The following is a 15,372-nucleotide window of genomic DNA, read 5'->3' as shown; positions in this document are numbered from 1 at the left end:
CAATGAATTACAGGAGAGCTAAAAACATACACACTGTAACCAGAGTGATCACTTAAGGTGAGCTATTACCAGCAGGAGAGAAAAAAAAACCTTTTGTAGTGAAAAATCAAGGTGGGCCATTTCCAGCAGTTGACAAGAATGTCTGAGGAACAGTGGGGTGGGGGGGGGGGGTAAGGGAAAACATGGGGAAATAGTTTGAGAGACTGCTGAATTGGAATTATTTTGCAAACTGGATACAATTAACTTAGGCTTGAATAGAGACTGGGAGTGGATGGGTCATTACACAAAGTAAAACTATTTCCCCATGTTTCCGAGTAGCAGCCGTGTTAGTCTGTATTCGCAAAAAGAAAGGAGTACTTGTGGCACCTTAGAGACTAACAAATTTATTTGAGCATGAAGTGAGCTGTAGCTCACGAAAGCTTATGCTCAAATAAATTTGTTAGTTGGAACAAATCCGAGCGAGCCATCGCTCTCTCAGATCTTGGGAGACAGACCAGTCCTTGCTTACAGACAGCCCCCCCAACCTGAAGCAAATACTCACCAGCAACCACACACCACACAACAGAACCACTAACCCAGGAACCTATCCTTGCAACAAAGCCCGTTGCCAACTCTGTCCACATATCTATTCAGGGGATACCATCATAGGGCCTAATCACATCAGCCACGCTATCAGAGGCTCGTTCACCTGCACATCTACCAATGTGATATATGCCATCATGTGCCAGCAATGCCACTCTGCCATATACATTGGCCAAACTGGACAGTCTCTACGTAAAAGAATGAATGGACACAAATCAGACGTCAAGAATTATAACATTCAAAAACCAGTTGGAGAACACTTCAATCTCTCTGGTCACTCGATCACAGACCTAAGAGTGGCTATACTTCAACAAAAAAGCTTCAAAAACAGACTCCAACGAGAGACTGCTGAATTGGAATTAATTTGCAAACTGGATACAATTAACTGAGGCTTGAATAGAGACTGGGAATGGATGAGTCATTACACAAAGTAAAACTATTTCCCCATGGTATTTCTCCCTCCCACCCCACCCCCCACTGTTCCTCTGATATTCTTGTTAACTGCTGGAATTAGCCTACCTTGCTTGTCACCATGAAAGATTTTCCTCCTTTCCCCCCCCTGCTGCTGGTGATGGCTTATCTTAAGTGATCACTCTCCTTACAGTGTGTATGATAAACCCATTGTTTCATGTTCTCTGTGTGTGTGTGTGTGTATATAAATCTCTCCTCTGTTTTTTCCACCAAATGCATCCGATGAAGTGAGCTGTAGCTCACGAAAGCTTATGCTCTAATAAATTTGTTAGTCTCTAAGGTGCCACAAGTACTCCTTTTCTTTTTGCGAATACAGACTAACACGGCTGCTACTCTGAAACTTGCACAGTACCAGTGTGCCTCATGCTTGGATCTTACCAGAAAAAGATCAGTCCATCCCTGCAGCTCTAGCCTGTGCCCTGCCAATCACACTAATGCAAGCCTAACCACATGGAGACTGTGTGATGTGCAGTAAGGATTAGAATGAAACTGGAAAACGAGTGCAACACTTGCTACCTAGGCAATATTTGCCAGAGGCATGCAGCTGCCTCCTCCTTCATATGGCAACATGGACTGCAGAAGCTACACATCCCAGCATTCAACACTCCAACTTAATCCAAGTGAAGGTCACTTGGATTAAAATGTTAAAGATGAGGGTTGCCACTGTCTGAACACTTTTTGCATATTAAATGAGAACCACAAGTTTATAGCATGAGGCCAGAATACAGATACACTGGTAAAAGAGAAGTTTCTTGTGCCAATGTTTTAACACATGCTCTTGTGTGAAAAATAAATACATTACATTAACAGCAACCAATTTCTCCCCCCAGCCACAGAGCAGTCCTAGGGATGTGCAAGAGACTTACAAGATTCATCTTCAGTAAACTGGTATACTAAGTTAATGGATTGCCAGTAACTCGAGGTACACCACACATTTGTAAAAGATGGCGTGGACACTCCTCACATCTTAACAAGGCTAGAAATATTTGTGCCTTTACCCTAAGTAGATCCCTAGCTGCCATATGAAGGAGCAAAGCCAAGAAGCTTGGCACATGACTATTGCTATAGCCATCGAACATACAGCTGTATTGGTGACTTTAAGAGAGGCCTGTAGAAAGAGCTTGGCAGTTGTCTGACCTTCTCTTTTGAGGACTTGAAGTTATCCCTCAATTTCTTAGATCTGCTTTCAAATCCAGAGCAGCTCTTTCATTTGTAGGGGACATAAATCTGTCCCAGGCAGTGGAGGCAGCCTGAATGTCTGTCGCTGAGGGGGAAATATTTATGCCAAGTCTGGCAGGGTTTGAAGCCCTGGCTCTCAGGCACAATCCATACTCGAGACTATGGTTCAAGGCCAGGAAAAAGACAAGGCTGAGATTGGGCAAACAAAGGGGGGGGAGGGGGAAGAGGAAGAGCACAAACTTCTAAATAAAAAAGACAATACCAGAAAGAAGAGAGAAAGATTAAGCGAGAGAGACAGTAAGCCGTGTGTCTAACAGACATGATGCTCTGTCTCAAGGCACAGGTAGTTGAGAAGGACCTGGACAGGTGACATGTCTGGTCCTCCCATATACCCTCATACCAGACACAAGGATATCTAGGAGGCAGGCATGGATGTGCAGAAAATGCTGATGAAAATCTCTGATCAGGATTGCACAGGTGACTGCACATTCTGATGTGAAGCACCCGTAGGAACACTATGGAAAGAAGAATGTATGACTTGTCAGTTGGAGGAGATGGTGGTGAACAGAAGCACTGACAGAGTGGCCTGAGCCACCTGCTTCAATTTCTCAGAAAGCCCAGGGAGTGGACAATAGGTTCAGGTAGTTGGGGCTCCCTGCCGTGGAAGATGAAGGCCCAGAGACTACAGGAAGAAACAGCACCAGCAACAGGAGGAAAGAGGAAAGAGAGAACCGTGTAGAGACATCCCCTCACTAAGCGCACACACAAATCAAAACAAAGAAAGGAAAGGATTTGTTGGTGGTAGATTGTACTTTGCATGGGAATGCCCGTCATAGACTCTGTCCTTTGTCACAGAAATGATGCCCCCTCATGCATTTCTCTTACTTCTTCTGAAAATGTGTTATACTGCTACTGGCTTTGGTGGGTCAATGGTTCTAGCACATCTCATAAGTGTGAACAGTAGTCAATATTGACTACTAAGGCAGATTACTTTCATCCACATAAACTACAACAGAAAGCAATATGGACACCTACTTCTCTCATTTTGAAAAAGGCCATTCCCGTGAGTAAAGAATCAGATCCTGCCTGATGTTGTGGTCCTATCCTTTCCAGCTCCAACTGCTCTGCAACTTCTTGCAATCCACCCTGAAAAAGGAAGGAGCATTACACAGTCAAAGTGGGGATAATAATTACAAAGTCAGATCATTCAATAGTAGCACTAGAATTCTGCACAACGAAGTCTATTCAACGACCATTTGTATATATTTAGCTTAGCACAATAGCGGTCATAGTAGAGATATACAACCAGCACACACTTGAAAAAGCCAAGCTTTTCATTCAGGCTTTAAGTATCAAGCACTTTCAAGTATTAATGACTGTCTTAGACCTAAAAAGAAAAGGAGGACTTGTGGCACCTTAGAGACTAACAAATTTATTTGAGCATAAGCTTTCGTGAGCTACAGCTCACTTCATCGGATGCATTCAGCTGTAGCTCACAAAAGCTCATGCTCAAATAAATTTGTTAGTCTCTAAGGTGCCACAAGTACTCCTTTTCCTTTTGCAGATACAGACTTACACGGCTGCTACTCTGAAACCTGTCTTAGACCTAATAAGCCTAGGCACACCAGCCAATTAAAGTTGAAGGAATTACTACTGAACAAGGCAATTCCTTCAAGTATTACATTGACTAAACTGAAAGGATTTATGCTACTGCTGAATGACAGTTTCAGAAATCAAAGTGTTTCTTTAATTTCCTACTTTTCTAATAGGGCTAGAATTTAAACGTGAACAATGGTAATTCAAACAAAGCAATTTAAGATCCAAATTACTACAAACACATGCACTCCAACTTGTCTTGAAAGTAATTAGCTTTCATTCAAAAACACAGTTTTTTCCTTCACTTACCTGCCACCACCTAAGCTCAGGGTTCTGCGCTTCCCCCACAAAACTTCAAAGCATCTAAAGTAGTAGAGGGAATCCAGGAAAATGGTTTACCTTAGGAATTAATGGAGAACCCTGAACCCAGGTGAAGTTGTAAAATTCAAGAGGGGAAAAAAGAACAAAGTGAAAAAGCTAACATTCAACCGATCTTTAACCATGTTTTAATTTGTTTTATTAACTGCCATAAAAGAGTAAATGAAACATCTGTGTAAAAAGTAATGTAAATTGCATTGTAACCAGGTTCAAGAAGATATTAGATACCATAAGCACACAAAAAACAGGCACTTGTGCTACTGACAGTGTATTTTTTAAAAGAAAACATTTTAAGCCACATCTGTGCTGAAAGCTCCTCCACACACACACACACACACACACACACACACACAAAACAGCCCATGTACAAAAAGGACAGCTTTTAGACACTGAGTGTAGCAAGTAAACATAGGGCTCAAAATTGGGAACTGCTCTACAGAGAGTCTCCAATTGTAGGGCATGGATCATTGATCGTCTACACGTTACCTAACAGTAAAGTATCTTTCAGTCTTCAAGCAATTTTTCTTCCTGTTAATTGCCGCCCAGTGGGAAACTTGTGACTTCCAAAAGCTTTTTGACCAACTAAGCACACCCCTCTCCTCCCTCACAGCACCTTCATGTCCTTTTATTGGGTGTATTTTATAAATTCAACTGAATCAAATTTGGAAAAAATCTCAAAATAGACAAGGTAGTGCATACACACAGAACCAAACAAAGCACTAGGAGAAATCAGAGTCTTTAGGGGTTGCGGGCAATGGGGGAAGGTTTGGAACTAATATATACAAGTCCTACATCCAGGGAGAGGAAACAAATAGCACAATTTACAATACAGGAGGGGAACTAACCAAGCAGCTGTATCCATTTAATCAAACCAAGTTTATTTTCATCTTCACTCCTTTACCCTGCCCTAGCACTACTTTTTCATATAACTTCATAGCACTACAGTTGTGCAGCAGGTGAGAGATCAGGAGGAGAGCTGCCAATGATATGAGTCCTATCTTGAGAAATGGTCCACAGAATAAAAATGCCCGACTCTTTCACAGACAAATAAAAATAAAAATTAAAAAAAAACCACACAACTGAACAAATCAGACTATCCCTATTCCAGTTTCTCCATAAGATTAGCAGCATCTCTTATAACTATCCCCAAAACAGGTACTGATGAATTCAGCCCGTTCATTTTAGTGTCACGAAAGCGATAGGGGTGCTACAAGCAGAAGCAGCCTCTTTGCAGATCAATTCAGCTTTAGACAGGTTAGTGTAATCTTAGCTAAACTGATCCCCATGGGACAATATAGTTATGGTACATGCAAGACTATGTTGCAGAGGTACCACTCTTTAAAAGGTTGTACAACTGGGAGAAAATCAGTTACCTTACAATAATTTTTGAAACACTATACTGCATAGTGAAACTGTGGACTGCTTTGGATCACTACTCTGCCAACGATAGGTTGAAACTAGATAGAGCATCAAAATGCTTTTAGCCTGCACTACATTTTTTACATCTGAAAAAAAGGAAACCAAAACACAGAAGTAGTCAAAGACAGGAAGGAAGCTAGCACAAAGCAAGTTCTTTTGAATATTAAAAAGGGAACATATAGTATTTGAATTCCATTGACTATGTACCATTTTGGGAGATGGAGGTGGAAAAGAGAGGGAGAAGAGGCTGAGGTGAAATAATGCAAGTTAAAGACTGAACTTTAACCAAGTCAAATTTGGCCCCAAATGCAGATTGTTCTATGAAGAAAGAACTATGAATGTTACAGCCAACAAGGACGTTTCCATGAGTCATTAGTTTGTTTTTTTTAATTCAAATGGAAACTTTATTAATTTCCAAGTGGCATCTGCAAGCCAAACACTACAGAATGGTGCTAGGGCATAAGAACCTGACATTGAAATTAACTAGTTTATTTTAAATCATCCAACATGTCAAAAATGAGCAGACAGTGTAAGGTAGTGAAAACTACATTTTAAAAATTATTTCCATTTTAATTATGTAAGGTGTTAATGTGATAGATAAGAAAATGTGTGGGGTAATTTAAATATTTTATAGCGTGACAATGTCTCTCTGACTTTTGTCATTTTTGCTGGTTTGTGCTACAATCTGAATTTTGCATGCATTTCAACTCACACTATTACCTAATTTCCCCTTTTTAAATAAGCACCATGGGGACAAGGGTAGGAGGGAAGAGGCGGCACACCTGCTGAATAGACATTTTCAGTATTCCCCATAGCATTAACATGGATTGCTATTGGAAACATGCCTCATTAAAAACTGGGCCCTCTTAAAACCCACACTCATCCCTTTTAAGCCACATGCCCTCCTGACTAGACAGTAGCTGAAGATCACTTCTCTCATTACTGGTAGTGATAGCAGTGAGACAGCACACCTATCAATTCTAACTTAGCTTGAATGTCATGCGTCTTAAACCTACCTGTTACAAAGAAAAAGGAAAAATGTGGAATTATTACATTCCAGCCTCTGCAGTCTGTGTAACACTGATCTAGAAAAAAAAATTCAGGACAGGGTGAAAGCATCACCTTCGGTTGTGGATATTGGCCAAAATTTTCCAAAAAGGGTGCCTAAAAGTTTGTCACACAAAATAGTTTACAACTGTTGGAAAAACAAGGGAAACACTGGATCTCTCTGGAGAGTAATTAAGGGATACAGAGCCTTTCTTCTCTAAATCACTTTTTTCTTCTAAAACTCCAGATTAAGGCAGTGCTGATCAAAAGGTTTTTAATATAACCTTGAGAACCAAAAATACTTTACAAACTGTAGGTCAAAACATCCCTCCCCTTAGATATGAATAGCCACAAGAAGGAAAAGAAAAAATAATTCAAAATATTTCAGATGCATCATTCCTTTGAGACAGACAGGTTAGCAGCTTGGTTCTGTAATCACATCACCACGGATGATGGCCCAAGATCAATGGGGAATACAAGCCCAACTCCACAAATCTCAGGACATTGGTACAGAGTGTTAACTACTCTGTGCAGCTTCCCAAGCCCCACCCCACCATTAAATTTAGTCAGGATCTATCTGTCTAGTTAAGGTACTTATTGGTCCTCCATTACTGCAGAATCTGAACCTTTTACAATCATTAACGTATTTATCCTCAACATCTCATCAGGCAGGGAGGTATTACTATTCCCATTTCACAGATAGGAAACTGCAGCTCAGAGGGACTAAGTATCATGCCTCCAGTCACACAGACAGTTTATGGCAGAGTAGGGAACTGAATTTGGGTCTCTCAAGTCCCCAGCTAGTGTTCCAACCACTGGACCATTCTTCCTCTTTAGGGAAGAATCTGTATTGCTATTGGTCACCAGGCTACAGCTGCACCATGGTCCCCACCCAACAGAAGATGGAGAATAGGAGTAGTGCTGTAGATGAGCAACAGCAAGTGACCATACTCTTTCTGTAGTATTTCTGCTGGAGTCAGGAGGTAATTCTACAGAATGGCTGCAACCACCATCCACACAATTCTGTAGAGGGGGTTTCGGTCCCCAGGGTTGACTATCAGCACCAAAATGTGTCAAAGGAAAATCAAGTGTCTCTAATAAAATGAAGTGACCAACAAGAGTAGCTTGCACAATCAATAAAGGACCTCAATACAGCAATTCAATTCACTGCAATTTAATAGAGATTTAAACAAAAAAAAGCAAAGAAATTCATTTAGGCAACAGTGCATGCAAGTAATTAATGATTTGGCTTCCAAAGACTCACACCAGCTGTTCTCAGTTTGGGACAGATCTACACAGTTGGCATCATTTCATTGTTGTGGACAGTAATGGGACTGTTTCAGCAATGGTGTTTGGAGGAACAGCGTAATCCCAATCTCTCCCCCTCCTGTCATAATTGGTCTTCAGTTTAGTTGCCATTATCACAAAGCTCTAATGATAGCAGCTGTTAAATTTGTTAATTCCCCCCACAAGTCCATAAGAGTGGATTACACATTTAGTACTTGGGACAAAACAACTGTATATAAGCAGCAAAGGTTTTGTTTCAGTCCATGAGGGTGCACAATTTTGTTGACTTCTGCAGTTTTTCCAACTACTTCATTACTTCTCTTGGTCCCAGTGGAAACCCAGTTTCAATTCGATGGTCCCTAATAAACATTCTTTATTCAGTTGGTGAGGGTTGCTGCTGGGATGCAAAACTCCTGACCAGATACTGGGCTAGTTTGCTTTTCCTGATAAGCAAACTTTTCCTGATGGAAAAGACCATCCCACCCACTCCACGCCACATCCAGTGCAGACCGATAAGCACAGGAGATGGTGGAAATTATGTTCTTTACTTCAGTCACCAGTAAGATCCTCATTAAAAAGATACATGTCCTTTACCTGCATAGCCTCACAAAATTCAAGCTCATCAGCATCGTCTAAATCACTTGCTCAGCATTCTGAGATGAAGAGTGGCATACCATCCCTGTACTCAGAGGTGGCTGCATTAGTCAGTCAGTCTGTGTCCAGTTTCCACGTGTTCTCATTTAGAAAACCCAGAGTGTTCTGTGTCGCCTTCCATCAAAACAGTGAGCCACCTATTGCCTCAGATGAGTTGTGCCCCTTTCATTTCAAAACCAGTCCAGATACGAGGCCTTCTTTGGCAAGCGTGGCTGTAACAATCCCAGCAGCATATCTTTTTGATGTCCTTCCCTTCATACATTTGTTTCCAGTTCACATTCATTCTCCAGGCCAATCAAATCTTCTCCAAATTTTATGCCTAATAGAACAAGCCAATTAATAGCCCAACTGGCTTGAGATGAGAGGTTAGTTTCTAACCCTGTCTATTTTTCTAGAAGTCATGAGTTGGCTCTGAGCATATCTGTCATTGCTCATTTTTGCCTACAGGGCGACCAGCAGGTCTAGCCATTCCATCCCTTCACACCAAAGTCACTTTTCACTACACCTTATCATAACTGCAGCCCCTCCGTGGATTGAGCAGTGAGGAATGATGCAAGAGTGTGTCATTAATACCACGCTCACAGAGGCCAAGCCCTTCAATTCTAACAGCCTGAGAAGTTAACAGCAAGATGTAACTTCCTCCGAACATGGGTTTATCATTTGGTAGCATAGATCTATGATGCTGCCAATAAATGGGATTGATTTGTAATTTTTAAATAGCTAGGAGCCACAAGGACAAAAATGTGTGCTCCTCCCTGCCTCTTACATTTCATCAATAACTTTTTATATATCAAATAACCATTAGTCTAGTCAATTTTGTGTAACAAATAATACCATCAAGGTAGAGCTCACTGCTGGACGGGGCAGTGAACAGATGCCATATATGTTCTTTCAGTAGGAAAAAATGCCATCTTAGAAAATTCTTTTCTGAACCAGATATCAAATCATTTACCTTGAGATTTTTGCAGCTCTTCATGAGATACTTCACATCATAAATGACGGGGAAAAACAACCGGAGTATCTCAAAGAAGTCCAGCTCCTCTTCAGGTAAATTAGAGTTAGTCAGGATTTTGATTAGATAGCCAAAGTCATAACCACTGCAAATTAATCACATATACAAAATAAAGTCAGGCAGATAATCAAAAAAAAAAAAATCCTTCTCACCTCCAATGTCAAAAGAAAAGGAGTACTTGTGGCACCTTAGAGACTAACAAATTTATTAGAGCATAAGCTTTCGTGAGCTACAGCTCACTTCATCCGATGAAGTGAGCTGTAGCTCACGAAAGCTTATGCTCTAATAAATTTGTTAGTCTCTAAGGTGCCACAAGTACTCCTTTTCTTTTTGCGAATACAGACTAACACGTCTGCTACTCTGAAACCTCCAATGTCAAGTCTCCAATTAGTTAAATTTAAATTAAAAACAAAAAAAGATAGGGAGCCGTTTTATATATAAATTTAACCAAAAAAATTTGAGGATCATGTGATTCTTCAAATATTAGCAGCAGAAAAACACAGATGTTCTCACTGCAGTTTGCAGAAGACAAGTTTCCACCATCATAAAAACTATCAAAATTGGAATCCGTGTTGGCAGTCTCTTCAAGGAGGCCAAATGATGGAATGAACACGAAGACTTTCCTGCAGAAACACTGTCAGGGCATCATTATGAAGGAGACACTACTTTGCCACCACTGGACCTATTCTCGGAATGTATAATGGACAGATATCAAGCTAGCTCTTTTCATATGCATTGAAAGCTTCTAGTGATGAGACGGCAGAGGATGAAAGTAAATGATTTCTACTGCTGCCAGAACCTAAAGTGTGTATGTACTACATAGAATCATGGATTATTTGCACCCTGAACAACTTCACCCACTCTAGTTAAGGCTGCACATAGTTCCCCTTCCTCTGGGTTCTGCAACAATACGAGTTTAGTTTCTGCCTCTACATCTTGTTATTGGAAACCCTTGATACAGCTGTTAGATAGTTCACTTACCCATTAGTTGTAAGTTCATGCTGAGAGAATATATATATACCTATTTTATAGATAGTTGACAGGGGAATTTTCTAAACTAATTTACATAAATAAAAATACATATATTGATTGGGTTAAAGGGCAACGCGTACTGCTACTGCCTGCGGAGAAAGTTAGACTGCAAGCTCTTCAGGACAGGGAGTACCTCTTGTATGTTAGGGCCCCTTTTGTGCTGTACTATCTTAACTGGGGCTTTTGGGGACTGTCATGAATATAAAGGGAAGGGTAGCAACTGCCTTACCTGTAAGGGGTTAAGTAGCTCAAATAAGCTAGTTGGCACCTGACCAGAAGGATCAATGAGAAAAGAAGATACTTTCAAATCAGGGCGGGGGAAGGGGGGGGGGGGGAGAGGATTTGTTTGTTGTTCCCTCTCTGGACAGAGGGAGAAGCCAAGCAGGTACAACGTCTCCTGAAAATATAACTGGAATAATCCATTTAAATTCACAGAAATTGTAAGTAGGGCAAGGAAATCCGTTAGGTGATATTTTTTGTTTTAGCTTGTGAATTTTCCTATGCTATAGAGGTAGTTTTATGCCTGTTTTTGTAACTGTGGAGCTGAGCCCATCCTAATTTTTCAGGTGTGATTCTTTTATTTTTTTTCTTTATAAATAAAGTTCTTCTTTTAAGAACCTGATTGATTTTCAGTGTCCTGAAGACAAAGGGTCTGGTCTGTGCTCACACTGTTAAGGCAATTGGTTGGTATGTTATTCTCAAGCCTCCCCAGGAAAGGAGGTGAAGGGGCTTGGGGGGATATTTTGGAAGAATAGGGATTCCAAGTGACCCTTCTCTGAATTTTTATGTAAATCACTTGGTGGTGGCAGCAATACTGTCTGAGGACAAGGAAAGGAATTTGTGCCTTGGGGAAGTTTTAACCTAAGCTGGTAGAATATAAACTTAGGGGGTCTTTCATGCAGCTCCCCAAATCTATACCCAGAGTTCAGAATGGGGGGAACACGACCCTGACATGGTGGCAGAAGTAGGATGATAAGGTATCTGGGGTTTTCCTTGGGGTGTAGGCGTGGCCTTGGGGTGCCCCCAGTGGTAAGGTGTTGTCTCGGGTTGCCTTTTCTGATATCTGCTCCAACTGCTACTAGCTTTCTTCTTTTCTGCCACTTCCACCCATTTGGTTCTGATCTATGACTAACTCAAAATTCACAACACAAAAAGCAAACAAGATGCAAACTGGCTGAGGCAGGACTGTTTGTTCGGCTGATACTACAGAACAAGGCTCTAATCCTGTATTATGTTCCTGGACACTGGATGCCCACACCTGCATGGAACTCCGATTTCAGATGCAGGACCGGGGCTTTAATTTGCATTATTCATTTCTATCTTGAATGCTATGTTCCCCTGGTTCAAGACGAGTTATTCTCTTTTATAGGCTTTTGTGTCACCCTATTTATATATTATTGATCATCTTTATGATCTTGCTGTTATACTGCCTAAAGGGAGAAAAAGATTAGAAAATCCTTAACAGCAACACCAGGGAAGAACATGTCATTTCTTAAAATCCACTAATGGACGACAAGCGAAGGTACAGCTGACTATGGTTCTCCCAAGAGGGTTTCCCATATTCTAGTTGTAGATTTCTCGTTGTTTGATGGAGTCAGACATAGCATACGAGGTTCCCAATGCTGCAGTTGTCCTTTTGAGGCTGAAATCCAAAATTTACAGCAGACGATTGACTCCTTTGCTTCCTGGCTTGTAAAGGCAGGAGTTTCAACTGAGACCAATAGCATAAAACTACAGAATAGTCAACCTGATTGCTTGACAGGTAGACTTGAGATCATAAAAGCAGCTTCTTTTGCTTACACTAGCAAAATAAAGTATTTAAAAAGAAAATCTTAAAAACCTGGGAAATGACATCAAGAACTGAAGCCTGAGAATGCTCAGAGATTAAGGAAAATTGGGCCCCTGTGGAGATTGTAGGTAGCAGTCAGGAATTCACTGAAATAATGCTACAGTTAAGTCTGATCCTCTGAAACAATTGAGGCTGCACCAAAACTCTGCTTCCAATATAGATGGACAGTTATTATACAGTTTAGTATCTGAGCTTTTGTTTTCTTCACAAGCATCCACTCACCCCCTTCTTTTCTTCCCCACGCACCCACCCATTACAAGAAGAGTAAAGCAAAGAGGTACTGATTTTGTGCTGAGCGCAGGGCAACTCTAGGTTTTTTGCTGCCCCAAGCTCCGAGAGCGCAACTGCCCAAGCTGAAAGAAAGGATGGTCGGAATGCCGCCCCTGGAATTGTGCCGCCCCAAGCACATGATTGCTTTGCTGGTGCCTAGAGCCGGTCCTGGCTGAGCAGGACTAGAGTAACAGGCTTGCAACTTACAGTGTTCATGGATCCTAAGGCTAGAAGGAACCATTATGAATTGATCATCTAGTCTGACCTCTTGTATAACACAGGCCATAGAACTTCCCCAAAATAAATGATGGAAGTTTGTGGTAGTAGACAAATGGTTTCTTTTAGGTATTCCTGTGGTTTTAGTGATGCAGTTTGTTCCAGGGCCTGCACGTGGTGGGGGAGTGGAGGGGAGGGGGAAATCACAACAGGAGTGTTAACAGTGGAATGCTCAGTAATGTGTATTACCCCTCCCAGTACATGGACATTTAAATCAGACATGTGCTTCTGGACAAGAAACAAGCTAGTTTTGGTCAGTTCACCACCTGTGAATCTCTCTCAGACATTCAATAAATCTGAAGTATTTATACACACATTCCCAAATGTACCATGACAACCACCACAGACTGCATTTCACAAGCCACAATACAAATTTCAAGCCATCATATACAATGCCTTTATACTACACTTGTGGTAGTTACTTAGCTCCACTACTTATAGAACATAATTATCATTCCAGATCAAGCCTATTGTTAGCCTAGCTTGACACTCCATATCGGACAGTAGCCAGTATTGGACACAGTAGAGGAAGGGGCAAAAAAGACCCTAATGAACAATTATATAATTACTTGCTCATTAGGGAAGTTTCTTTCAAATACCCGGCAATTAGCGGTTTACATCCTGAAACGAGAGCTTTCATTATTTACATATTTTTTTACTAGCTAACAAAATTATTTAAAGTTACGATGCTTACAACTAACCACAATCCCTGAAGTTATATGGCAACATATGCACAGAACCATATATTTTCAAGGAGCACAGTTAGCTGTAGGCAATTGACCGAGACCCAAAAGTTTCTGAAAAGATGAGAAAAGCCCATATTTTTCTTTCCTTTGCCATTATCTTGGGGGATGGGGAAGAGTTTAAATAACCAATTAACTGTGAGTTAAGTGCTTTTCTCAAGCTACCAATAGACATTTTGAGAAATATCAAAAGCTAGAGAGGCTGGAAAGGCTTTATCCCATTTTAATAATGGTAAGTTCTATTTCTGGACTAGAAAGTAGCTGCCTACTTGACAGTTTAATTGATCTTCTTAGCAAAATACAGTGGCTACAAGGAATTGCAAGGTTTGGAACATCAGAAGATTCTTGGGAAGCTCACTCATTATACAAGACTTGCTGGAGAGAATTTAACAGAACAACTTTTTTTCCCCTTACCCTACACAACAGGCATGCACTGAAGTTAAGATTTAAAGGTTAGCTGCACATCAGCCTATACAACTGTTGAGGGAGTCACCATGCAAATGCCCTGACAACCTAACTATCCTCAGAATTAGCATTCAAGCTGTTCTATGGTTTGACCAGAACTGCTGTGTTGTAATTGTCATGCTGAGCGCTCATAGCTCTTACTGTCCTCAACAGTGGTTTGGGTTTTTCAGGATTTTATTTAGGCCCCTTCATTTATCAGAAGAAACACTCCACTACCCATCTTTGAAGTTGCTGTCCCTCTTCTGGTTTAGCAAGGTTACTGGCTCTCTGTAGGGAAGCTGCAGTATATACAAACTGATAGCCATGGGAAAGCATCCCATATTGGTGGCTGTATGAGTCTCTGGCTGCACAATAGCTTTGTTAGTGCTATGTCAGGATGCCACTGAAGTGTTAGAAATCCAGAGATAACTTCAATTGTTTTCCTTCAAGCTTAAAAATGAGCTTTGAAATAAAGTTGTGTAAAAGTTCCAAAAAGTACTGACTAGGGTGACAGTAAAATTAATTATGCATGAAAGGATGCCAAATGCACGCACACAGAAATTTTTGCTATGTTAGGGGTTACTTGTAAAGTACAAAATATTTACAGAAATAATTTTTGAAGTCAGTAGTGTCCCTTAAAAATGACTTATTTGTTTTGGAGGACCAGATGCATTTAACACACAACACCACCGCAACAACTGAGAATGCCTGTGGTCAACAGAAAACACTGTGATTGTCTACTGTGACAGAGAAGCAGGTCCCAGCTTTGCTCCATTGAACTCTGAGGTATCTTTGAAAAATCAATTTGCAAAATAGTGAATACCAAGGAAACAAGATTCAAAGTGAAGATTAAGCTATTGACTCAGAGCATGATCTTGAGAAGTACTAAGCATCCACAACTCCTAATGCAGTAAATGAGAATTGTAGTTGCTTAACATCTCAAAAGACACTAAGAAATGTTCCAGTAAACTTGGAGTGAACACACAAATACAGACAAAACCACACACACACACACACCCACCCCATGTCTTTGGATCTACACTTAAAAAGAGAATACTTCCCTCCATTGAAAAACAGGAACCACGGGGGGTGGGGGGGGGAAGAAATCAAGTGAATACCTACTTACAAGTTCT

The 15,372-nt window shown here is 40.8% G+C and overlaps 1 protein-coding gene across 5 annotated transcripts in view; it reads right to left on the bottom strand.

The window, feature by feature from the left end:
- Positions 1-15,372, bottom strand: part of CNOT7 (CCR4-NOT transcription complex subunit 7) — a 117,427-nt gene that overhangs the window by 87,982 nt on the left and 14,073 nt on the right. For 4 of the 5 annotated variants that reach the window (XM_043513710.1, XM_038400825.2, XM_043513709.1 and 1 more), the window contains exons 5-6: positions 9,566-9,710; positions 3,268-3,378 (exon numbers count right to left, since the gene is read on the bottom strand). In XM_043513710.1, the coding sequence (XP_043369645.1) occupies positions 3,268-3,378; positions 9,566-9,710 (256 nt within the window). Of the gene's footprint in view, positions 1-3,266; positions 3,620-3,838; positions 9,711-15,372 lie in introns of those variants that run through there. The other variant, XR_006281055.1, reaches the window with a different exon arrangement.

The sequence above is a fragment of the Dermochelys coriacea genome, chromosome 4, assembly GCF_009764565.3.
Source record: "Dermochelys coriacea isolate rDerCor1 chromosome 4, rDerCor1.pri.v4, whole genome shotgun sequence".
In the NCBI taxonomy this organism is placed as follows: domain Eukaryota; kingdom Metazoa; phylum Chordata; order Testudines; family Dermochelyidae; genus Dermochelys; species Dermochelys coriacea.
The sequence above is the reverse complement of the archived record's forward strand: the minus strand, read 5'-3'. Positions and strand labels throughout refer to the sequence as shown.